This window comes from Serinus canaria, chromosome 5 (genome assembly GCF_022539315.1).
Source record: "Serinus canaria isolate serCan28SL12 chromosome 5, serCan2020, whole genome shotgun sequence".
Taxonomy (NCBI): Eukaryota; Metazoa; Chordata; class Aves; order Passeriformes; family Fringillidae; genus Serinus; species Serinus canaria.
In genome coordinates, this window is record NC_066319.1 from 52,705,585 (window position 1) to 52,729,605 (window position 24,021).

Sequence of the window (24,021 nt, forward strand, 5' to 3'; positions counted from 1 at the left end):
CATGGCTACCACCAAGTGATTAAGCAGAAAGTGTATGTGAGTTTATTTTTTATTTTTAATTACTACAGATGATCTTTTAGGTAATTGGTTGGAAAAACTCAGATATTGCCTATTAAACGATAAACCTATCTCTTTATTTGGAAGTGTTATAATATAGCAATTTATTTAAAATAGGAACTATGAAACTATTCCTGATCTACTGGGTCATCATGCTCTTTCTGGAGGAAAAAACCTGTGTTTTGATTTGTTAACTAGATAAATTGTTTAACACGGGAGCATTCTCTTATCTCCTTTTCAAACCTAGTTCTAAACCTTCCACTAGGTTAGTTATGAAAAATGTATTTTGCAGATTTTTTACTTGCCATGTTATTTTCTACCCACAAGAGTACCTTTAGAGAGCAGCCTTCCCACAGAGTTTCTTAAGCATCTGACTAAGGTGTCGGTGCTGGCTGGCAGTGCCATTTGTCCCTTTATCTCAAAGGAAAGGACAAGAAGACCTCCTAAAATCTCCAGGTAGAAATCAATAATCCATGTACTGGGGGGAGGAAGTTAGGAAAAGATGTGCTTTTTGCAGAGGTTTATAAGAACACTTGCCATCATTTTGAAGCCCCAAAAATCTGATTAGCTTCTCCATTAACATAAAGACTCATCGCTTATCTGCAAGACACAATGTTTTATTTAAGACTGATATGTATGGGCATTGTATTCTTTAAAATACAGGAATGATGCTATGTAATAAATAATTCTCCCTATTTGCATGTATTTCAGTTACTAATATTTCTGTTAAATTAAACTAGCACTAAGGTTAAGACACTAAGAATTCTTGGAAGAGAAGGGTATGCATATCTTTCCTTTATAGAGCTGAACTTAACACTTTCTTGAGCTCAGTGTGTGATTGAGTTTTTGAGAGGGAGGGAAGCTCTGTCTACTGCATCTGTCACCTTGGAAAATATTCATTGATTCTGTGATTGTGGAAAAAAGAATGTGAGAACTTTCCATGACTGTTTGTGTATATGACAATGTTGGATTCAGGGGAAAAAAGTCACTTTTAAGGTCAAGTCACTTTCTCATTTTCTTCTATTCCTCTCATAAAGGCACATACCAGTGATTAACTTGTTACGAGAAACAGGAGCACACCTTTCAAGCCATGACTTGGAGGATATTGGAACAATACTCTGCAGGTAAATGTGATCTGTGAGGTGGCCCTAAAATGGGTGTGGAGTGGGATGGTTTTTCAGAGGATACTCAAAAATGAAGCACTTTAAATAAACAGTTGGGTCCCTGGCACATGAGGGAGTTCTTTCTGTGATAGATGAATAATAAGGCAGCAAGTGAAGTGATGAAATTAAGAATCAACTCTGTTTCAAAGCACCAATAATTCAAGAGAGTTCCAAAGGAGAGAAGATTGTGGGGATAAGTGAGCTGGAAGCAAATAAATACCCCATTTCTCCCCAAAGTCTCTTATTGAGGAATGGTGAAAATAAGCTGTTCAAGGTGTGATTTTCTAATATCTCTCTTTAAAAATAAAGCTGCACAAATCATCATTTTTATTGTCCTAAAGTCCACTTTTCACTTAGTTTGGAATGGCTTCTATTCTAACTAGTACATAGTATTGTTCTTAAAAATAACTAAAATAGACAAATAGGTTTAACCCCAAAACTTGTGAACTTCTGCTCACCATCACTATAGTTAATTTTAAGAGGATAAAATTCTCCTAGAGCTGGCTTTCCATACAGTTACTTTCAATGTATAGCAATGTGAATATGTGTTATAAAAAGAAATAGCTGTTAGATTTCATTTTTTCAAGTACTGGTCCTGAATTACAAATTAGTCTGAAAATTGTTCGGAGGTTCCATGTATTTCCAAAAATTATTTGTAATTTTTACTTAATTTCCTCTTCTCTCTTATTTTGAAAAACAAACAAAAAACCCCTGACCACTGGCCTCTATATCAGGACTTGGCAGGAAATACTGAGACTTGCAGGGACCAGCCCGTGCTGTATAATGTCCCCCAAACAAGGTCAAGGTGAAGCTTAGGTGTGTTCTGTGTAGAGACTGGACTCTGTCCTTTGAGTTCTGTCCTTTAGTTCTGGAATTAAGGAACACTGTCTGGAGTGTTTCCATTGTCATAACATGCTCAGAAAAGACTGGGTAATAAGACTTTTACCATGGAGTCAAAATATGCACTTCACAGGGCACTGCAAGTGACAGGACAGAATTAAACCTTTGGTTTGTGCAGTCTGCCTCTGCCAGAAGGTTTAGAGAATGACATTCCTCTGCAAATAAATTGGCCTCTTTCTGGTGGCACGTGCAGAACCAGTTTGGCTAGCTGACCTGGCAGTAATACATCCAAAACAAACAAAAAACCCCACAAACCAAGAAGAGGAAAAGGGTTCTTCACACAAAATAACAAAATGGGGTTCTCATGCAGTTTGTTACAGCTTTTTAGGGATCATTGTGCACCTGGATCTGTATGGCCCGTACCAGGAGCAGAGGCAGGCAGTGGTCAGGCTTGGAGACAGTGCTGAAGTGGCTGCTCATACCCTGCTCCTGCAGAGCTGAAGCTCTTCATTTGCTCTGCTGTTTAGAGGGTCTGGCATACTTATTTCTAACAAAGTGGACTTTTTCTACAGTCTTACTCAGCTGCCTATAAGTTACTAAATCTGAGGTGCTGGTGTTTGTCTCTGATATTTCCAGTGTCCTCAGATGACCTTACTGATAGACTCATTTTTCCAGCATGCTCTGGCTCACTTCTCTGTCCCCCCTCTTGTTTTAAGCCCCTCTTTGCAGGCACTGGCACCTTCATGGCACAGCTTGAACATGGCCACATGGTCAAGCTGTTTATAGAACCAGCTGTTTATAACATCTCCCCTGTGTCTAATTTGAACTATTTTCCTATGTTTCTTCTATCTTGTAATGTGCCTTAAGCTGCAGTTGCTACAGTCTGAGTTTGTCACCAAGGCACTATGTCAAGTTCTTGGGGTTTAAAAGGATAAAGCTGCTTGCTTTCTGATAAGCTCTGTGTTTCTGCACTTAGCTAACTTTTTCCCTATGCAGTTCTCTCTCTGAATTAAACTATAAGCATGTTTTCCCTCTGCTCCTACCAATCCTCAGACTGTTATGAAAGACCATGAATAGTCTCCTCAGCCTCCTTCTGTTTAGACTCATGATTTTAGAATAGAATAGATTTGATTAGTTCACTTGGAAGATTATGGAGATAAAATAAAAATAAATGTGGTCCTTTGGCATTGGTGATGTTTGAGAGGGAAAGAAGTACCAGCCAGAGCTGAGGGTTGGACAGTATCAGTGGGAACTCTTGTGTAGGAAGTGAAGATGCACATAGTTATTAAATTTTTCATGGTTTCATTTGCTGGTGTCTTTTTTTAAAGTGAGAGGTGTTAGTCTGGTTTTAGAATCACTTTGTTGATGTTTGGTATCTGGTTCATGGCTTTGTTTGGAAATGAGATCTCAGTGTTAGTAATCTGTTAAAAATGTCAGAATATCTTCTCATATTGCAGTAGTATTGTCGTTTGTCTGAAAAACCAAACCATGATGAGATAAATTGGGACACTCTTATTCTGAAAGCTTCTGGACTTCTGGAGTTGGTAAACAGTTGATGTGTGTTTGTTTTTTAAAGGGAAAAAAGCTTGAGTAGAATTGAGGTACTTCAAGTCTGTACTTCACAAAATTAAACAGGGGCACAAAGCCAAACCTGCTTTCTCATATTCTTAGATTTCATAAAATGATATGTTATAGCATGTTATATACAAGGATGCAACCTTTCAAAATCACCAACTTTCAGAACAAGAGGCCTCTTCAATTTAACATAAAGAGGGGGTAAGGCTGGGGAAGGAAGGGTAAATATCCCTCTGCAGGAATAAGGACCAAGCTTCTATTGCTTGCTGTCTTTCAAAGACGTCTGTCTGAGCTGAGAGAAATGTGGAGACACAAGCTAAGAACAGCACTCCCAAATCTGTTCAGGACAGAGCAATCCATGCCTTGTGCTGGACTTTTTTTTTTTTCTTTGGATCTTCATCTTAAAAAAATAAGAAGAAGAAAAAACTTTTTTCTCTTCTGTCAGGGTATTGACACACCTGAAAAAAAGAAAGTCTGTCCTGATTACTTTTTATAGACATGGAAAAATGAGAATTGCTGATAAAGCACAGCTTTGTGTCCCAGGGAAGGATGAAATCCTAGTACATGAAGAGGCAGGAAGGAACCCCAAGGTGTCATTTCATTGTACTTTTTAATTCCCAAATCTACAACTGTGTTGGCCCTTGTCCTTATAAACCCTCTGAGAGCTGACAAGCTTCACTCCTGGTCCCCTGGCAGTAACAGAGCACCCCTTAAATAGCAGCTTGATGTCGGTGTGAATATAGGCACAGACAGCACTGTCACTGTTCTTGCTATCTTAGCTCTGTCATCATCATGGCTACATTAGCCCTGCCGAAACTGGGAACTGGATACATAATCATTTTTCTGAATGCAAGAGTACTGATAGGCAGGATGCCTGGGATTATCAGCTGTCAAAGGTATCAGAGTTTAGTAAACTGTGGTAGATAGTTCATTATCAACAAAGCAGGTTTTAAACATCATGGGAAGTGCACATTGAAGATATCTTTGTTCCATTCCATTATATAACAGTGATGGACTTGCTGCTTGGAGGTTGCACTTGTAGTTGGAATTGCTGGCATGAATATCTCTGAGATAAATACAGAGTCAGTTCCTGTAGTGTAAATTGAGAAGTCCTCTGTATATATTTTAGTATATGAAGTACATTTACAGTGTATAAAGGAAATCCAGATGTGTATGGCTTGACTATGGAGCAAATGTGCTGTGGTACTCATTGTGCTAATCAATCTACTAAATAGTATCTTCTACTTAGACCGTTGTCACAAGCATCACCTTCTGTTCTCTGGTCCCAGTCCCCATAGAATAAAGTTCTCACTGATCAGTAAATGGCTTCTGCAAAACTGAAGATACTTCTGTGTGTTTGGATTCCTCCTCTAATGTCACGAAAGGAGGCCAGAGTTTTGCCCTCTGCAGTGAGGATTAATTTGGTCTTTCTGAATTGGTGCTGTTAATAGTCAGTTAATTTTCGAGTAAGTGCAGCTGTCCTTGTTTGTTGCTTACAGAGATGTAGCTGAGGTGCCCTGAGTGTGTGGGTTGGTAATATTTCTGAAAGTCTTTAACCAAAGTGGTTTCCACTTCACACATGGCTGAATGATGTGATTCTGTTTGGCAAATACAGTGTGTTGTCCTGTCCATTGTTGGTGATGCTCATATAAACTCTCTAGGTAGACTTTTTGTTTCTTCCTTTAACCTGACCTTACAGTGTTAACAGCAAGAGATTAGTCTTTGTAAATAAAGATAATTCATGTGTTCCAGAAGTGGCTGCTAAGTGATTTCTTTGCTTTACTAATGCTTACACTTTTTCTTTGCTAATGCCCACCTCTTTCCTGCAGTTTCCTTACCAACCTCCCACTGAGCTTCCTGTTGGACCTCCTTTGCTTCCTCTGTTTCCTTATTGCTTCTGAAGGGCCTTTTCTTTTGTGATGGCAGTTTTCATTAATGATTTATTGATCCTTTCCTTCATGATGCCAGACTGAAGCACTGTTAAACCTCTTAGTACCCCACTGCAATTTCATTGTTCCCCCAAAGGCCTCAGTTGTAGGTCACTTGGGGCTTGCATGGAGGAACACAGAGACCATTTGCTTTCCCTTTTCATGCCCAGCCTCTGGGATTGCTGTAATTAGAGGTGTCCACTCCCCTTAAAACATATTTTCAGGTACTTAAGTGATTTAATCAACAACAGAAGTGATTTCAACCTAGCAGAGAAGTAAATGTTGCAGCCCTGCTTTCATGGTTTCTTCCCTGCATCTTGCATCTTGAGCCTTCTCCACTGTTCACCAGGTCTGCCTGGCTTGGCCATCACCCCAGCAGTTCATCACCATCTCCATCCCTGCTGCCAGCACAGTGCTTGTCACCCACAGCAAGCTCTGGTTAAGGCAGAAAACTGAACTTAATAATGCTGGGGAGGTTTCCCCTCTCTTAATGAGATTCAACCTCATTTGATGATTATCAGCAGGGCTCTGCTGAAACAGTCTGCAAGCTCATGGGCAAGCTTAGGTCTGAAGCCTCAAAGATGCTGGTATCCTGAAAAGTCTAAAGGTCATACTCCCAACCTTCCCCTCAGTTCAGCCTGTCTTCAGGATTGGTACAGACTGGCATGGTTTTGCATATACTCTCAGCCCTTTTACCAAAATGAGAGTTAAAAATCAACTTTAAATGTTGTGGATGTGACTACCAGCAGGTGTGTAAAGAAATAACCTGGTGTGCATTCCTCTGAAAACTTTAACTAACTTATTTGTATAGGATTGATTCTGATCCTTTCTATTGCTTGTTATATGTGGCAGGCAGAGGTCATCTTTGAAAAGATTTTTTGTTCTTTTTTTTATTTGCTGCCTGTTTAAATCCTACAAATTGTTTTGTGAAACTCAAATATAGCTGTGTTACTGTCCAAATAATATAACATAAATGAACTTAATGTCTACTAATAGCAAGCACAGTTATGCAAACTCGTGAAGGGGGTTTCTCAGGGGTTTTAAATAAGTCCTGTGGATTGTTGGCACATCTGCTTGTGCTCTCACTCAGCTGCATCTTGATTTAGCCATTGCCCTCTCCCCAACTCATTTCATGAGATAAATATTGTGTTGTGAAATATGAAACTGCGTGACTTTTTTTTCCCCTTTGGTCATAGTCACACCCACTATGTGAAACTAGCCTGTTGTAAGTACTTATAGCACAGCCCTAATAATTTAAGGAACTGATTCATCAAGCTGTGTTGCTTGCTCAGCTATTCAAAGCTGTTGTAATAGTGTTCCTTACCTCTCTACCCTGGCAACCATGTTGAGTCTGGTTCAGCCTTCACCTGCTGAGCTCACTGACAGGACCCAGGAGCTCACTGAAATTAACTGAAAGATTTAGAACCAATACTAATCATTCTTTTTCCAGCCTTGCAGCTAAAGGTGATTTTGATGGGCTGTATGCCTGGTACCTGGCTGGTGCAGACCTGGAGCAAACTGGTTATGATGGCAGGAATCCCCTACAAGTAGTAAGTGTCCATACAGCTGTGCTCCCTTGGTGTGCTGGCTAAGTAATAACACATGCTCTTGGGTAATATTTGTTTGGGAAATATATATGTTGGACTATAAACTGGATTAGAATTTGTTACAAACTCAAATGTGGTGCTGTTGTGAAGTAGTAAATAGTTGGAGCAAGAATTTTCTCATCTATGTTAGAGGAATTAAAATTTAAATTGGATTTTAATGATTTTGTGGTAACATAGTCCTAATTCCCACAAGTGAGTATTTGCATGTCCTGCTGCACAGGATGACAGGATTTATTCACGTTTCTACTTACAGGCAGAGGCTACAGGACAGAAGGAGGTTCTTGACTTCCTTAGACAAAAGCAATAAGAAAGGTAAGATTTTGTTCTCAAGTGCTGGAGTACTGAAGTGTATCATCAGCACAAGCATGAAGAGGGATCTTGTATTTAAGGCTTAGTACACCCTGGGACATCTGCGTTCGTCTGCTGTCTCTGTCTTGGTTCCTGATTTGATTCTGAGTACTTAAATCCTTCTTTGTAGAGTGGGGCTAATGTTTATTATTCTTTCTGCCTGAACCTGGAAATGCTTTTTTGTGCATTCCACAGTGTAGTTCTGAACTTGGTTGGGAATGCAAAAGCTACTAAAATAAAACCACTGAAAGCAACAATGTGATGTTTCATCAGCCTGTTGCAATAAAAGGCTCCTCTGTCTTGTCTGCTTTGGAGAGGAAATGCCTTTTATCAGGCACATTGGCCAGGCCTGGCTCTCAGGGTGCCATGTCCCAGCACAGGCTCCCTTCCCCAGGACAGCTGCACAGCCATTCAGGAGGGGCTGCTGTGCCACCTGCAGCACCTCCACCTGCCCTCTCCTTCTGGCCTTCAATGGAGCACCCTAAACTGGACAATCTCCTGGTGTAACATCGTCAACCACATAGCAAATTTGTGCCAGATTTGTCACAGAGCAGAGTTAGCTGAACTCCATACAAGAACTGCAGACAGCTCTGTCACAGAGAGCTGTGCCCAGGGCTGCTCCTGCAGGGAGTGCCACAGCCTCCCTCTTCCTCAGGCCATGGAGGCAGCTGCCTGGTACGAGTCCCTTCTGTGCTGCCATCATCCATAGTGTGTGTCCCTGGCCCTGTGTGTGTGTGCCTCATGTTCAGAGCATCAGATCTGGCAAGTCCCTGTAAAGGGAACTTGTTGGGGCATTTGACCTTCTCCAGTGCTGTGCTGTAACTGGAAACATTTAAAACACTTGCCTTTCACTTCTCAGAGCTCCTTTCTGATGCAATACATTGTTGATTTAGATATATCCAATATATTGGCAAGTCTAATCCAAATTTCAATATTGGGAGGAGATGACCTCCTTTATTTCTTAAAATTAGCACAAAATGTAGTTAAATGCATTTAACTACATTTAATGCTAAATGCATTTAACTACATAAACCTGCAAGGGGTCAGATAACCATTGATGCATGTAGCTGCATCAATGGTTATCTGAGCCCTTGAGTGTTCCTTTTGAGAGATGTTAGTGGGGACTGCAACTGGAATTTTTTATTTTCTTTATACTGGTATAAATTAATGAAGGATGCAATCAGGCAGATTTCTTTGCTTTCCATTAAAGTTTTGGGGTTTTCTTTGGTTTTACCTGATACAGGAGGATTAGATACAATCACAATCTTGAGCATTTAAATGGAAGTTTTCCAGCAGTCAGGATGGCAATGCTAAAATACCTTTAGAATATGAGTTATGCTACAAAGGGATTTCCATTTTCATTGAAATAGGTCTGCAAAAATCACTTTTCTAATTGGGGAGTGAATGTGTTAAATCCTCAGCTCCTCCATGGATCATCTCATAATTCCTTTGGACTGAACCACCAGCAGTGTAGGCGGTCTGAAGGAAGTCTTCAGCACTGCATGAGAACTGGCTTGGCAGGCTACAGGGTGATCTGTTCTCAGGAAGGCTTTGGACACTGGTTCTAAACATCCATTCCCTTTTTCTCCAGGGGCTGCAGAAGATGGTCACTCCTCATCAGGAATACCAGCTTGAAGCATTAATGGTGTTAAGCCATTGTGGGAGGAAGAGAGGAAAGAAACAATGGAAGTGCTGCTTGGGGCATACAGGAAAGCTACAGCTTAGAAAGATTCTTTATTTAGGATCACACTGATTATCTAAAAATCATTTGCTGCCTTTATTTTTTAATCACTTTTCTGGAAATAAATTGAGTGAGGCTGGAAGGCATGGCAGTTCCTGTTACAAGTTCTGATTTTAAAGAGGCCTTTTGAATGTTCTTACGTTAAACCACTGAGGACAGTATTGCAGGCATAGCAAATGGAAATGCTGAGGTGAATTCATACCAAGGAAAAACAGTGGATTGTGCATTTCTGGGTCTCAGCTAATAAAATCTCTGAGGAACAATGTTGATTCCACTTTGTCTGTTTTTTTGCAATGACTTTTATCACTCCAGCTGCAATTACAGCAATTGTGAGTGTCAGTGCAAACAATTGAATCAGTCATGGGCATCTGCCTGCAGTTGTGTACTAATCTTCACCAATGTGTCACTATAAACCCTCACTTGAAATGAGTAGGAGGCAGATGCCATAAAGCATGTTTGTGGGACTGCCTGAGTGAATTGATTGTTTTGTTTCTAATAGCATCTTTCCCACATCCTGACCGGAATATAATCAAGATTGCTACATGCTGGACACATAATTCTTTGGACTGTAAATGGGATCTCACTGTTAACAGACCCCAAGTTTTAAGTCCCAAGTCTTGCAGACTAAATAAAGAATGCGATATGTATGTTTACAGCTGTGTCTGCCCTAGAATATGTAAACATAGGGAATACTTCAGGCAAATGCATATATTGGAGATGGCAACTTTTAATTTCACCTACAGTTTCTGCAGTGATCTGTGTGGATTTTCTATCTGCTGCATCTGAAAGGGAATCTTTGAAGTGCAGATAGTTTTTTCTTTTTCCTTCTTATACTACTCAACCTTCCCACAGCTATTCTTATCATGGAGAAATGACTACTTGCTGAGCCTGCTAGTATTAAAAGATTCCCAAGGTATACTGCATGTCAGATCACACCAAAACAAGGGAGCTGTACATGCAGTCGGAGAAAAAGCTGTACAAAGTCCAGTTAAAAACAAAATGGTAAAAATACTTGATTAATATGAAGAGTAGTGCACATCTTCACTATGGTCACAAAAATCATAACTAAGCTGTCTCATTATTAAATAATTGATATTACATAGCAATGAACATGCTTTGGATTGAATAAAATGAATACAGAATTAAATATATGGGATCTAACATCAAAATCAGACATCAAATTTGTAGTAATTTTTTGTGTCTTATTTGTAAATACATAAAATTGATGATGTATGTAGCAAAGTATTGTTTGTGAAAATTTTTACGATCAGGAGTAAAATCATGCAGAGTCTTCTTCCTATGGTGTTCAGAACTATTACCTTGCCTCTTCAATAGCCTAAGTGTTGATGCACTGAACCAGGAAATCCCTTGATAAACTTCTCACAAGTGACTTTCTTGGCATTAGAATATTTTCTGTTTTTTAATTATTCTCAGATGCCATCATTTGTTCACAAGAGCACCCATTATTTATTTCTGTACCAAAATGACTGACTGCAGTACAGACAGGAGCATCAATATTTTCTTCATACTTTTCAATAAAGGCTCATCTGATCTACAGAGAAATTTCTAAATAAAATGTCTTATATTTCTAAAATATCCATCTGTATTACAAAAAATACTTTTTCTTTTGAACAAAAAAATATAATCTGATGTAAACTGCTGAAATAATATGTCTCAACAGTAAAACTGAAGGAGAGGGAAGAAAACAGCCAATCATTTTGGTCCTGCATATAAACCAGGAAAAGACACTAAGTACAACATTTGGAGATGTGATCCACTACAAAGACTTTTAGTTAGAAGCTCAAAAAGCTAAAATGAAAAGGTTTAGGTCATGTTTAAATTAAGAATAAAGCAGTGTTAGCTACTTTTGACAAATCTTTACAGCAATATATATAAATCTTTTTAATATATCATCTTACCTAAGAGTGTTCCTGCAACTTTTTAGAAAATTTTTGATTTGTCTTACAAATAAACCAGTGTGTTTTAATGGCAGACATATGAATGCAAATTTAATATTTATCTAAGAAAGAACTGGATCTCTTTTATATATATTAGAATTTCATTCAGGAACTGTTAACAGTCTATAAGTATTAAGAGAAACTTGACATTACTGAAATGTATAAGGTGCTGTGGCAAGAATCACCCAAGCAAGGCCAGAAACTTCAGCTCTTGCCTCAATGTTGGAGATGAACTTCAGTAACACTTTGGAGATCCTGTGTTGTCTTGTTCGTCTACTACACCCTTTGCTTCATGCTGGATTTTATAATCATAATTATACTCTCTGTGATAACTCCCAGTCTTATGATGAATCTATTTGTGTGTAGTAACCCTTAAGTTTTGCATAGTTATTGCTCAAAAGTAAAATCTAAATATTAGTAAGGAATAAAATTGATCCTTTTTGTTTCAGTTACTGTAAGCAGCAGACAGTGTCTTTCATTAGTTGAAGTATGCTAGACATCCCGGAGGCAGCTTAGTTTTTGAAACATCCTAATTTTTCTCCTTCAGATCATTCCTGAAAAGATCCCATACAATCTTCTTTTATCCAGCAATCTTCTGCTCAGTAAAGGGTTGCAGATTAAGCAGCCATACAGGGCTGTGGGTATTGCAAACACACTCATTCCACTGCCAGGACTAACTGTGGGTCCATCTCAGAACTTCTCAAGCAGCTTTAGCTCCAGACACCCATGATGTGCATGTACCCTTCCATAGCTACATCCAGCTGCAGTTTGGGAGATCTGGCTCTGTGAGGATCAGCTGCAGATGTGTGCTTGGTATTTTATACACAGTACACATTGAAAATGCTACAGTAGAAAGTGCACAAGCTCCCAGCCTGCACCTGTGTGAGTGTCAGAGGGGCTCCTGAGGGTCTGGACCATCCTGTTGTACAAAGTTCCAGCAGTGACTATAGAACAGCATAAGGGCACAATCAATAATATGACACTTGTAACTGCTGCACAAATGTTGGATTTATTTCCAGTGAATGCTGGTGCTGGAAGCTCTGCTCCTCTCCACAGAGGAGACACTATGAATGCCTCCTCTAAAAGTCAAACATTACATCAATTCTACAGCTTTCTTCACTTGAAAGACAACACCCAGCTTCCACTTTGTTTCTTTTTCCTAATGATCCAGCTAATACTGCCAAGGGATAGGGACTACTTGGCCTATGTCAGCACTTCTCTTAACACGGCAGAAAGCAGAGATTTGTACAACTAACATGTCCAAGTTCCTGTCTGATTTGAGCTACAGCTTTTCTTTCCTGAATGCAATCACTTTCTTTTCTATTGATGGCTGAAAATATGAAGTTTCTGTTTGGAGAGTCTCTTATAAAACTTTTGTCATGGAAGGGCATTCTTAATTATTTGAAAAATCAGCATGTGCTTGCTCTCCTACTGAATGCTGACATAATAAACTGTTGACATCTGACAAGGTTGCCTGACCCCCGGACAGACTGACTGTGTCTGATCAGTACTTGCTGAATTAATCATGTCCAGCAAGGCTTCAGTATCTGCTCCTTCTACTTAAAAAGCTAAATATCTCCAGTTTTGCACCTCTTAACTTAAAATTACTATACTATAGCATGTCTCAGTTGCCTCATACAGGGATTTTGCTCTTCAGCAGTGAGTGATAATGAAATCTCTCATCTGGAATTAAACCCCTCCTTGAATCAGAGTTCCTTTATTTACAGTCTTCTGAACAGTGTGATCAACTCGAATTCTTCCAAAAGGATTGTGATCTAGTTGGAAGATTCCTCCATTTTTAAGGCTTGTTCAAGTAGTGAGATAAGTAGGGAGGGAAATGAATCCCTTGTGCATAAAGGACAAAGCGAGCCCAGTTTCGCTTACAAAAAGCACTAAGGGACCCAAAGAGTGATCAAATGCACCCACAGGGGTAATCACCTTCTCCAGGCACCAATGCTCATCCCTCCACAGGACCTATTACAGCAATTAAGAAACAAAATCCTTTTAGTTCCCAGCAATGCAATTTGTTAGATCACTGAGATAAACCTGAAGTAATTGTACAGTGGGTGAAAACAAGAAATTTATAAAGAACTGCTCAAATATGTGCTGCATATATTACCAGAAGCATAGCTGATATGTTTTGTCTTCCAAGTGGACTCTATCAGCAGTATAATCATCTTCTAGACCAGTAAGACTAGTCTTCCCATGATTCTTTAACAATGTTTTATGACACAGTGGTGTTTGATTGCATGTTTCTCGCAGCACTTTAATTTTAGTGGCTCTTTTAGAAAAGCTACTAATGTAGAATGCTTATAAGATATGTAAAGTCCCATACAAATGAATCTGTGGGACTCAAATGTTGCCATCTTAGATAGTCCATGAGTCAGAATAAAATCTCGTAGTACCAGATTTATTATTTTGCAAAGTGTCTATCTGAAAATCACTTTAGAGACTTCATTATACATACATTTGTTTACCTGTGATCAGCTGAATGGGAAGAGGCAGAAGCCTGTATCTCGAAAGTGTAGCTGAGACAAGAATCCTGAATCCTGGCAGCAAAATGTCTAGTGTGAACCACACTAAACAGCACTACTTAACGTGGCTCCATTTGGGAAGAGTTGATTCAAATCTCAGGGGCAAAAGATTTGGTCCTTGATGTCCAAATCTGCCACTGATATACCAGGAGGCTGTAACAAGTGGGGCCCAGCTCCTCACAGGCTGGCAGGGCAGAGGCTGTGCCCCTTTCCCCCTCAGCCTGCCCTGCCAGGGCTCTCCTGTCGGGACACGCTCAGCCGGTGCATATCTTGCGCACTCCCACTGGCGTTCTGAGCTTCACACCAGCACCTCCCTCCCACTCCAGGATGCTGCACATCACAGGGAATCCATGGGAAGGTGCCAACCAACAACATCCTGCAGCTCTGCTCCGCAGCCTCCTCCGTACGCAGGCCCTGCCAGGCCTCGGCACCGCGCGACCTGATGCGTGGCACGTTGCACAACGAGGCAGGAAAAGGCTGAGGTATCATTCCCTGTCTTGCAGCAGCAGTAAATACCACAGCAATAAATAACCACTCTCTCAAGCCACAGTATTCCTTCACATCTCCTCAGCTTCCACATGGGATCAGAAGAATGGTGGCCAGGGGAGATATTGCCTGGCCAAAGCTGCCTGATAAGTATCCTCAGCGGCACTTCTGAGTACAGATAAGCCTCATTATTACATGTTTATGTGCATAAGTAATGTGCTTCTCCTCTAGTGCCACTGCTGCAGATCCCATTAGGCTCTTGTACTTGGTGTTCAACAGTCCCAAATCCTGGTTTTAAGGGCTTAAAAGTGAAATTAGATGAGACTCCACGCAGTAAAAGGTGCTAAGAAAGGGGCAAGAGAATGACAATTATGTTTGTTTATACCAGCTGATTATTTCTACATGAAATGATTAATTATTAGCATAGAAGGGAAATGACAATCCTGCCAATTCAGTAGAAAGAAAAGAATTTCAGGGCGAGAAAAAAGGAATCTTAATGGCGATTGTTTGCTGAGAGATATGAAGTTATCACAATTAGAACAGACACTTGTCAATTAATCCTGTCATGCAAGAAGCTGCTGTGCTGGGGAGATTCTCTGATGTAGATTGTCTGTGCATGAATAATTACACTTGCATCTTCCAGGGGGTGTGGCTTCCTTCCTGGGTATGTTTTGCTGTGGATCTTTGTGACCAGGGCCCAGTAAAGTTGGGATTTCAATGCATTCAATTCTTTCTGTGGCACATCTGAATTTCTTATTCCCACTGAAGGGTCATATTGGGATGACAGGATTCCAGCACCCTTGAGGTATCCAGCAAAGATCTTTGTTGAATCCTGTAGAGCTCCAGGGCTTCAGGGCACAGACAATTGGCCTGTTATCTCTTTGTCTGACAAGAGTGTGATGTGAAATAAGTCAGTTTATTTACTTGGACCACTTTGACCAAGCTCTCTGCCCACAACTATGTCATCATTCACCACTGTTGTTTGGAAAGTTCTATATTCCAAGGACAGAAAACTGGAAATATGAGATGTTGCTAAAAATGACCATGCTACGTCAGTGCAAAGTCACACTCTGACTCTGTATGTTCAATAGCCTGAACCAGCAAAAGCCTAGGAAATCTTGATAGATGGTCAAATAATTGGTAATTACTTCCTTTCTCATGGTTTTATGGGACAGGACACGTAATCCTGCCAGCTCTGAAAAAACAGCTCGTTGGTGAACATGAAAAATCAAGTTGCTACAAGGTTGTGATGGCTATCACAATTAAGCATTGCAATCAATTATAAAGTTATTGAAGCAGACTCAATGCATAGCAGCTAATCTTAAATATGAATTGCTTAGCTGAAATGTTCAGAAAAAGTGAGTGATTTCAAGTGTTAGCTTCCAGGGTCTAGCCTGAAACTTCCTGGTAGAGTAAAAGGCGGCTGGCATTTAATGAAAGTCAGCTAAAAAGAGGGAGAGAGAGGGAGAGAGAAAGAGGAGAATTGATTGTGAGGAGACAAAAAAGTAACCATGAGAGCATGCTTTCCTGAGGTTTGAAATACTACAGGGAGAGCTGATTGCAAAAGGAGACTCAGTGGACTCATTTCTCATGCACACATCTCTGCGTGCAGTTCTGGACTCGTCAGTACAAGACAGACAAGGAGCTACTGCAGAGGGTCCAGCAGAAGACTGGAGCATCTCTTTCATGAGTAGATTGAGGAAGCTGGGCCTGTTTAGTTTAGAGAAAACTCAGAGGAGATCTCATTAATCCATACCAATGTCTCAAAGGTGAGTGTCAGAGGACAGTGCAAGACTCTCTTTTGTGGTACCCAGCAACAGGAGGAAAGGCCATAAATTAAAACACAAAAAGTTTCACCTCAATGTGAGGAAAAACTCCTTTATGTTGAAGGTGGCAGAGGACTGGAACAGCTGCCCAGAGAGGTGTCCCTGTCTGGAAACATTCAAAACCCAACCCTCCTCTGTCACCTGCTCCAGGTGACCCTGCCTTGAAAGGGGGATTGGGCTGGATGATCTCCAGATGTCTCTTCCAACCCTGACTATGCTGTGATCATGTGATCTCCAGCTGTCATCTCAGCACACTGCTGGGACTCCTGAACTGACAGTGGGAAGTCATAGCAAAGTATAATCTATATCAGGGCTGCAGAAGTACCTCCTTGTTGTTTGCAATGTGCTTTTCCTAATGTTTTTTAGGGCCGGAGTTGAGGCTTCTTCCTGTCAGGGTCTCAATGCAGGGACAGATGGACGTCCCAGGACACATCTGCTTGACATCTCACACTCCATCTCTGCAGCACAACCACTGCTCTTCTCACATTTTTCTTTTTGTAGCTGCTGAAGCACAGGAAATTGTACCCACAGAACCAGCCTGGAAGTGTGCAAAGCCTTGAGTCTCCTTATTCTAGACTTGTTATTAGAAGAACTGATGTGTTTAAAAATTATACTGAAAATCTTAAACAGAAACCAGAAAATTTGTAATCTGCTGCTTGCAATTGTGCCACTGAATACAGAAAAAGACTGAAGAATTCTCCCAAAAAGGGAAAAACTACATTTATTTGTATAATGTAATTTACAGTTAGCTTCTGGAATGAACAATATGTTAAGTCAGAACAAGGAAAATGGTGAAAAGCAGTATTACACATTAAATTGGTATGTAACCTCTGTAGTGCACAGGGACATTGAAATGCATGATTAGATAAAGCACTTGAGATAAAAATCTCTCTCCTGCTAAATTGGTAACTTTGGATCAAAATGTAATCAAAATTTTATGCACACAATAGTGGCATTTCCAATAAAATGTGAATTCTTGGCATTGTAAGAAGCTGCTAGCCATATTTTAATTCCTAGCACTTCTTTATTAATCTACCCACTGAATGGCCAACCCACAATCTTTCTAAAAGTTCTTGGTTGGAAAAATATCCCACCTCATCCATTTATCTATAAATCACTTGATGTTATTTAGACAGTAATCTCAAAAGGCTTCCTATTTATGTGAGGAAGCATTAGGCCATCTCTCAGGGTGTTTATTACTGCAAATCAAGTTAGCATCAAGCTATTATTATGCTCACATGTGACACATAGTGGGCTGCTGCATTGACAAATGAGTTTAAACCAACTAAAGTAAACATGAAGTTTCCCCATCACTGTTTGCTATGAACATATGGAATGCTGATTTCCCAGGGTGGGAGAAAATCCACTTGCAGAGATTTTTTTTTTTTCTGTTTACCAGACCCAAAAATAGTAAAAATACTTACCAGGACATGTTCGATTCCAGGTCTTTCTTTTATAAACTTCCAGCCTAATTTTAGGTGAGCATTAATGAATAAGAGTAGGAAATTGGTGGGGAAATAATGAGGAACGTAGAAACAATAAGCAGAGACATGGTAAGCTCCATGTCCATGCTTAGTTTTAGTGCTGGGTTTAAGTCCAGAATTGTCAGGTAAAACATGTCATACAAGGAACAGTACTTTGGGTTGTCCTATGCCCTTCCATAATGTTACCTGTGGAATAAGAACTATCAGGAAAGCATTGGGAGCTTTTGCCAAAGAAGCTGGGGATATTGACTGGTAATAATGATAGCACCTTCCAGTCATTTTTCATATCTCCATTTTCTCAAAGCAGAACCTCCCTGAAATCTAATCCTCCTCTCATTACCAAGCATTCACGATCTTCCATATTCTTGCCATGCAAACAGCAGAGCCTTTTATGTCCTCCCACAAGCTTACCCTTCATCTTCACTTCCTCCCAGACCAGCTCTTTGTCTCCTGCAACCACCCCTGGCGTTATGTCTCCTTTTGTGCTGCCCTCTTTCTTTGACACCATAAGGTGACTGGTATTTGCTTGTATTTGCTTTCCCCATCCAAGAAAACTCTGCCTGCTGTCCAAGGGGCTCAAGCCATCATGTTCCACATTACAGTGTGCTGCTCCTCCAGGTTTCAGGAGTGTCAGTGCAGTCAGAGAGCTCTCAGCATCCAGTGTGGGAGGCCATGCTGGGGGGTACCACAGTCCTTTTCATTCAGGTCCCACTGAGTGGGACTTGAATATAAACCATACTTAGTTTAACCATCAGTAAAAACAATGAACTAATTACTATTCCTTCCAATACTCCTCATTTCCCCCCTATCTAATTTCAGAACCAATTCCATTATTTTAATGCTTCAATCACCTTTCATACTGTCACAGAGGAAGAACAACACATTGCTCATCCCTTGGCTAGTGCTGCCTGTCCATTTCAACTTTTGGGCACCTGTATTCTTCTACCTTTCAAAGCCTTCAGCCTGTTCTCTGAGACTCTACCTAGTGAAGGGAGGAAGCAGGATGTTAACTTTCTTACTTCTTACTTAATTGAGAGTATATGGGTGAGAAACAGAACCTGCTAAATACTTATATAATTAAATGAAAGGTATGTTTACCCATTCACTGTAAAACCCCTGACACTTATTAAAAAGAAGTCGAAAGCAGGAGATGGTTCCTCCTGCCTAAAGACCATACAGGTCCTGGTACCTCAGAGAAGCCTGGCTGCCTCAGACAGGTCTCATCACTCAGACAGATCCCCCCTTACTGCTCAGAGTCCTTTAGGGGCCATCTGCCATGTGTGTCTGACCCAGGACCAGAACAGCAATGAGATCCCTGGGGATTATGTATCTCACCAGTGCAGGAGCAGGTTCTGACTGGTTTGGCTGGAAAGGACTCTTGAACCAAGTCAGTATGGACAGTCAGGTTATTATTTAGCTGGGCGGTATTGTGGAGCTGTGGGTGTGGGTGTGAGTTTGTGTTTGTCAGAGGGAGGTGAGAGTTGCCAGTGTAGTCCATGAAGGATTATATATAAAACACAGCCCATGCAGTCATGCTGCACATGCTGTACACATCACTGGCAGGAGTGGACGACCTAGAACACTGTGTCATAGCACAAATGCCTCTTCTTACAGGGTGTAAAGAGCAGTCTTGCTTCCACAGATTTCCATGGATGCCCAGGACAGAGGTGTCCTTCGAGTGAACTCACAAATAGTGCCTCTCCTCTATCCAAGGCAAGCAAATATCCTTTTGGGAGAAAGAGAAAGTCCAGAAACCCCCTATGGCTTGGGCTATCTGGAAGAAGGCACAAAATTAGGCTCTGGGTTTGAGTGTGAGAGGGCAGAGCAGAAGAGCGGGAGCTGGCTTTACCAAAGCAGACTGAAATGCCTCCAGCCTAGATCCAGGGAACTTCCTCAGCATGAGGTTTGCATAGGCTCTAGAGCAACCTGTTCTGGTTCCAGCACTCCAGCTTCTGGTGCAGCACCACGTTCACACGAGCTGTGCACAGCCACAAGGCCTTCTCCCTGCTCTGCTGCTCTGGGATGCCTCCTGTAAGGGCATTTCCTCTGGGACTGCTTGAGTCTCCTATGTATTTTTAAAGGGCCAAAGATCATAGGATCTGGAACACCAAAATGCATAAACAGCACTCAGTTCTTTAAACATTCAAAGCACTATATAAACATTAGTGAAGCCTCATAAGATGAGGTAGGTAAGCATTATCTCCCTCTCAAGGTGTGGTAAAGCGACTTGGCTGAGGCCAGAGGCTGAGTCACCGGCAGAGCAAGGTTTACCATCCACATCTTTTTGAAATGGTGTCTCCTGGGCTGGCTGGAGAGGGCAGCATGTGGTCAGGCAGTGCAGGCAGCCTGGCACCACCAGCAACCAGCATCCCCACTGCCACCATGGTGAAGCCAACTGTGGAGTTACCGTAATCCCCACCCAAAGGTTACAGGGCATGAGGGCCTTGCAGCTCACACCAACAACATGGCTAGGAAACCTTCGTGAACTGGATTTCACTGCTAGCCTGTCAAGCTCAGGGTGACCTCCCTCCCTACTGGCTGTCCAACACCTCTGAACATCAGAACCTTTTCCATATTTTTCAGTTCTGGCTTCTTAGTGCATCCTTTCTGAAACCAAGGTCAGGAACACTCAGGAGCAGAAAGTGACCTCTGGAGAGGTCTGGTGTTCCCCAGTGGTGGCTCCTCATCAAGGCACCAGATGAAACAGCAGCAGTGCTGTGGGGATACTGGGAAAGACAGGGCAAACCCAGTCACTCACGTACAGCAGGTGTTTTCTCTTGTCATTTACAGAAAAATCCCTCAAACTACACTCAAGACAGTCAATCTGACAACGAACATTCCAGATTAGATATGGGTACCTGTGCTACCCTTCAGGAGGGCTGGGCAGCACATGGCAACGCTGCCAGCTCACCCAGGGATGTCTCAAGGCTTTTTTATAGATTTCCTTCCCATCTCAGAGAATATTGGCTGGAGGGAAAAGAGGAGAAACCCGGCTCAGAATGCCGCGGAGGGCAGGCAGGAGAGCAGACCTCAGGCCTGCGGGGAGCCATGCTCGCCAGGCGCGACGCCACAAGCACGGATCCCGAGCCAGGCCGGGCGTTCACACTGCGGCGGTGAAATCCCCCGGAGAACGTGACGTGCCGGTTTAAGGCTTTTTTGTTTTGTTTTGTTGTTTTGTTTTTCAGGGCTGCCAGCCAGGCGAGGGGGGCCGGCAAGGGTGCGAGGGCAGGCGGCCCGTCAGCGGCAGCGCCTGTCGGGAGGGCGCAGGGTGGAGTCTCTTACTCACCCCCGGAGCCACCTCCAGCTTCGGCGAAACCTGTCGAGCAGTTTCCCCCGGTGGCAGGGCGGAGGGCAGGAGGGCGGCGGGAGGAGAGAGGGAGGGAGGAAACGCGCCGCCTCGGAACAGGTTTGTCCTTCTCTACCTGCTGACGTTCGGCCGCCCCAGATGATGGCTGGAAACAAAACCGCCCCGTCAGTGCGAAGGCAGCCTGGAAAAACTGGTCGTGTGAGGGGCGAGGGCAGCATTCCTGGCTGCCGCGCAGGGGACGGCTCATCACCGCGAGGTACCGCGCGGGTATAAAAGGGCCCCGCACGGCCAGGCGCGGCAGAGGGGCGGCCGCGGCACATGGGTGGCGGGGAGCGGCCGCGGGCGCCCGGCCCGGTCTGCCGCCGAGCTGCGGCCCCTCAGGAGAACGGCTGGTTTTGTTTCGTTTGTTCTTTTTAAACTTTTTTTTTTTTTTTTTGGTTGGTTGTTTTGGGGTTGGTTTTTCTTTTCTCGTTTTTTTGTTTTTTGGTTTCTTTTCTTTTTCTTTCCACGTTGTAAAGAGAGCGTGTTGCCGTCAAGCTCTCCCAGCCCCGCGCAAGGCCGGGGATGCGCGCGGGACGGTGGCCATCAGTAAGTGGCGGCGCTGAGCGAGGAGTGCGGGGCGGGCGTGCGGGGCCGGGCCGGGCCGGGCGCTGTCCCCGGGCGCTGTCGCCGCCCGCCCGCCAGTCCCGTGTGTTCTGTCTCGTCCCCAGGTCCGCCGCGGCGAAAGGAAGAGCCAAGCCAGGGGCAGGAGCGGGCGGGGAGCTCGCCCCCGCCCCGCTGCGCTCCCCGCGGACCCTCAGCCTCCTTGGTGCAGTGGTTCTTAACAGTTCAACAGTTCTCTAGCATAATTGTGAAATGTTTAGGACCACTTGACCAGCGAGGCCCGGGCATCGGCCGGCAGCGGCGGAGACCTGCAGCGCCCGCGGCGGAGCGAGCCGGAGCGGGGGAGCCGCCGGACCGGCCCCGGGAGGAGGAGCCGGAGCCGGGAGCCGGAGCTGGGAGCCGGCGGGAACGGCCCGGCCCGGCCCGGCCCCGCGGCCCCTGGGACGGGCGGCGAGGCGAGGGAGGGCCGGACCCAGCACCCGCCGCCGGCCGCGGGTCCCGCTCCGGGGATGGCGGAATGAGCAAAGACAGGGCAAGTGCTTAAGAAAAAATATTGCGTGTCCTGTGGGAACTGAGGAGTTTAATAACTTAAAAGGAGCAGGTAGGGTAAATACTGCTGCTGCAGCTGCTGTCATCTGGCTATGCTAGAGGCAGGCTGATACACTTTCTGCATAACCATCTGTTCTCTCCTTTATCTGCACCAGACACTCAGATGCACAGATTAAAAAAAAAAAAAAAAAAATCAGATTGACTCTCTAGGCTGCATTCTCCAGAGGCTTCCCACCTTTCCACTGGTAATAATATGCAAGATGTATTCAGTGATAGCACTTCTTTGTCTTGGAGTGCCTTTTTACTTAGGGCAGCATAGCTTTTCTCTTGTGCTGTTTTATACTGTACTTTCTGTATGTACACTTACTGCAGGCAGCTAAAGGACATCTGGGCTTTCAGTCCTAACTTGACTTTCTGTCCTAACTTGGTTGAATTACTTCAGAGGATGTCTGCTTTTAGAACTGTGGCAGTGATGGCCTGGCTTGAAGATCTATGGACTTAATCAAATCGACCATAGAGAAAATCCTGGATCTTTCAAAATACAGCTGAAGAATTTTGATTTTTTAAAAAGAGGAGGATTTTTTAAAAAACGACAAATCTGAAAACTGCAATTCTTCCAAGAAGAAGAATATTTTTCTTATAGAAGTGTAGCAGCCACTTTAGCTTTGTAAATGAGAGGTTCTTCTTACCTTGTGCTCATTCTCCTCACCCATATCCCAAGTATCAAGTTGAAACTAGAAATGTGTTAGGTTTCTTTTTATTTTTCTTAACTTGCATTTAAATAAAAAGGGCAATAGACTAATTCATAAAATTGAATTTTACTGCTTTAAATTTGACCAAGAAAACTTGGAAATGGACTGCCTATGTGTATGTTTTAAACCTTTAAACCTAAAAATTTGTATACACGTATTCTCACCATCACCTCTGTGGAATTCCCATGTTCTCCAAAAACGTGCCATCTGGCATGAACATGAGGTGCACGAGTAAATTTGGAGGGGATTCTGCCCTCACTGAAGTCAAGAAGGGTTCTGATGTCTGCAGTTGAGCTGTGATCTTCAGGAGAAGAGCTTCCAAGAGTAGCTGGAAATACTTGAAGAGTAGGCAAGTCTGATACGTAAAAATGCTTCTTGGGTACAGCCTAGTAAAAGGCATGATTTTTACCTACTGCTGTAACTCAGAACAAGTTAGGCAAGGTTAATTACAGCATAATAGGGTTTAATTTAGCTGGGAATGAGGGTATGGTGGCTGCTAGCAGTGTTTCTCAAACTGCAAGGCTGGCCTCCTTAGGCAAGCTTACACAAGCCCAAGGCAAATGGAAAAACACACTTTGTCTGGGACTTGGCACATGTAGAACCCCCACATCTATTAATGATGAATCCTCATTTGCCAAGGCAAAAATTGAAATGCTCTCCCAAGGAAAAGATTAATGACCTGTCCCACTTAAGGGTCTGATGATTCAATACCATTCTGTCTGGGTTCTAATATATGGTGCTCATTATCACAATGTCTGAGCACCTCCCAAATAGTTAAAAAGTAATACTAGAGTTCTGCACACACAGTTCTCATTAATTTCAGTGGGTGTTGTGGATGTTAAAACAGAGCAGAGCCCTGAAGAGTTGAAAATGGACTTGCAAAACACACTGTGAGTTAGATCCACAGCTGGCTTGAATCGGCACAGCCCTCTTAACTTCTGTGGAGTTACACTGATTTACCCTAGCCGGGATTTGACCCAATATTTTTTCTCTCCTGCCTATCTGCAGTTGATAAGTCTGATTCTCTTAGCTGGCTCTATCCAAGTTGTCCACTGGCTTCAGCAGGAATACTAACTGTACAAAGTAGAATTTCCTCTTTTGAGGGAATCCTCTTCACTCTTCTTAGCACAGCTCAACATGATTCAAGTTTTTTTCTTCCTGTGTCTGAGTGCAATGTGCCCTGGAAAAGTTTGGAAGAAACCTGTTTGATCAAGGAAAGAGTTTTTGTTTTTTTAAGGATATTGTTAATCATGCAAACCTGTG

At 42.6% G+C, this 24,021-nt stretch overlaps 1 protein-coding gene across 1 annotated transcript in view; it reads left to right on the forward strand.

The window, feature by feature from the left end:
- ASPG (asparaginase) overlaps positions 1-9,528 on the forward strand; it is a 45,215-nt gene extending 35,687 nt beyond the window's left edge. The window contains exons 13-16 of the mRNA XM_030240043.2: positions 1,095-1,181; positions 7,014-7,113; positions 7,424-7,482; positions 9,110-9,528. Coding sequence (XP_030095903.2) covers positions 1,095-1,181; positions 7,014-7,113; positions 7,424-7,477 — 241 coding nt within the window. The 3' untranslated portion in view covers positions 7,478-7,482; positions 9,110-9,528. The remainder of the gene's footprint in view (positions 1-1,094; positions 1,182-7,013; positions 7,114-7,423; positions 7,483-9,109) is intronic.
- The last annotated feature ends 14,493 nt before the right edge of the window (positions 9,529-24,021 follow it).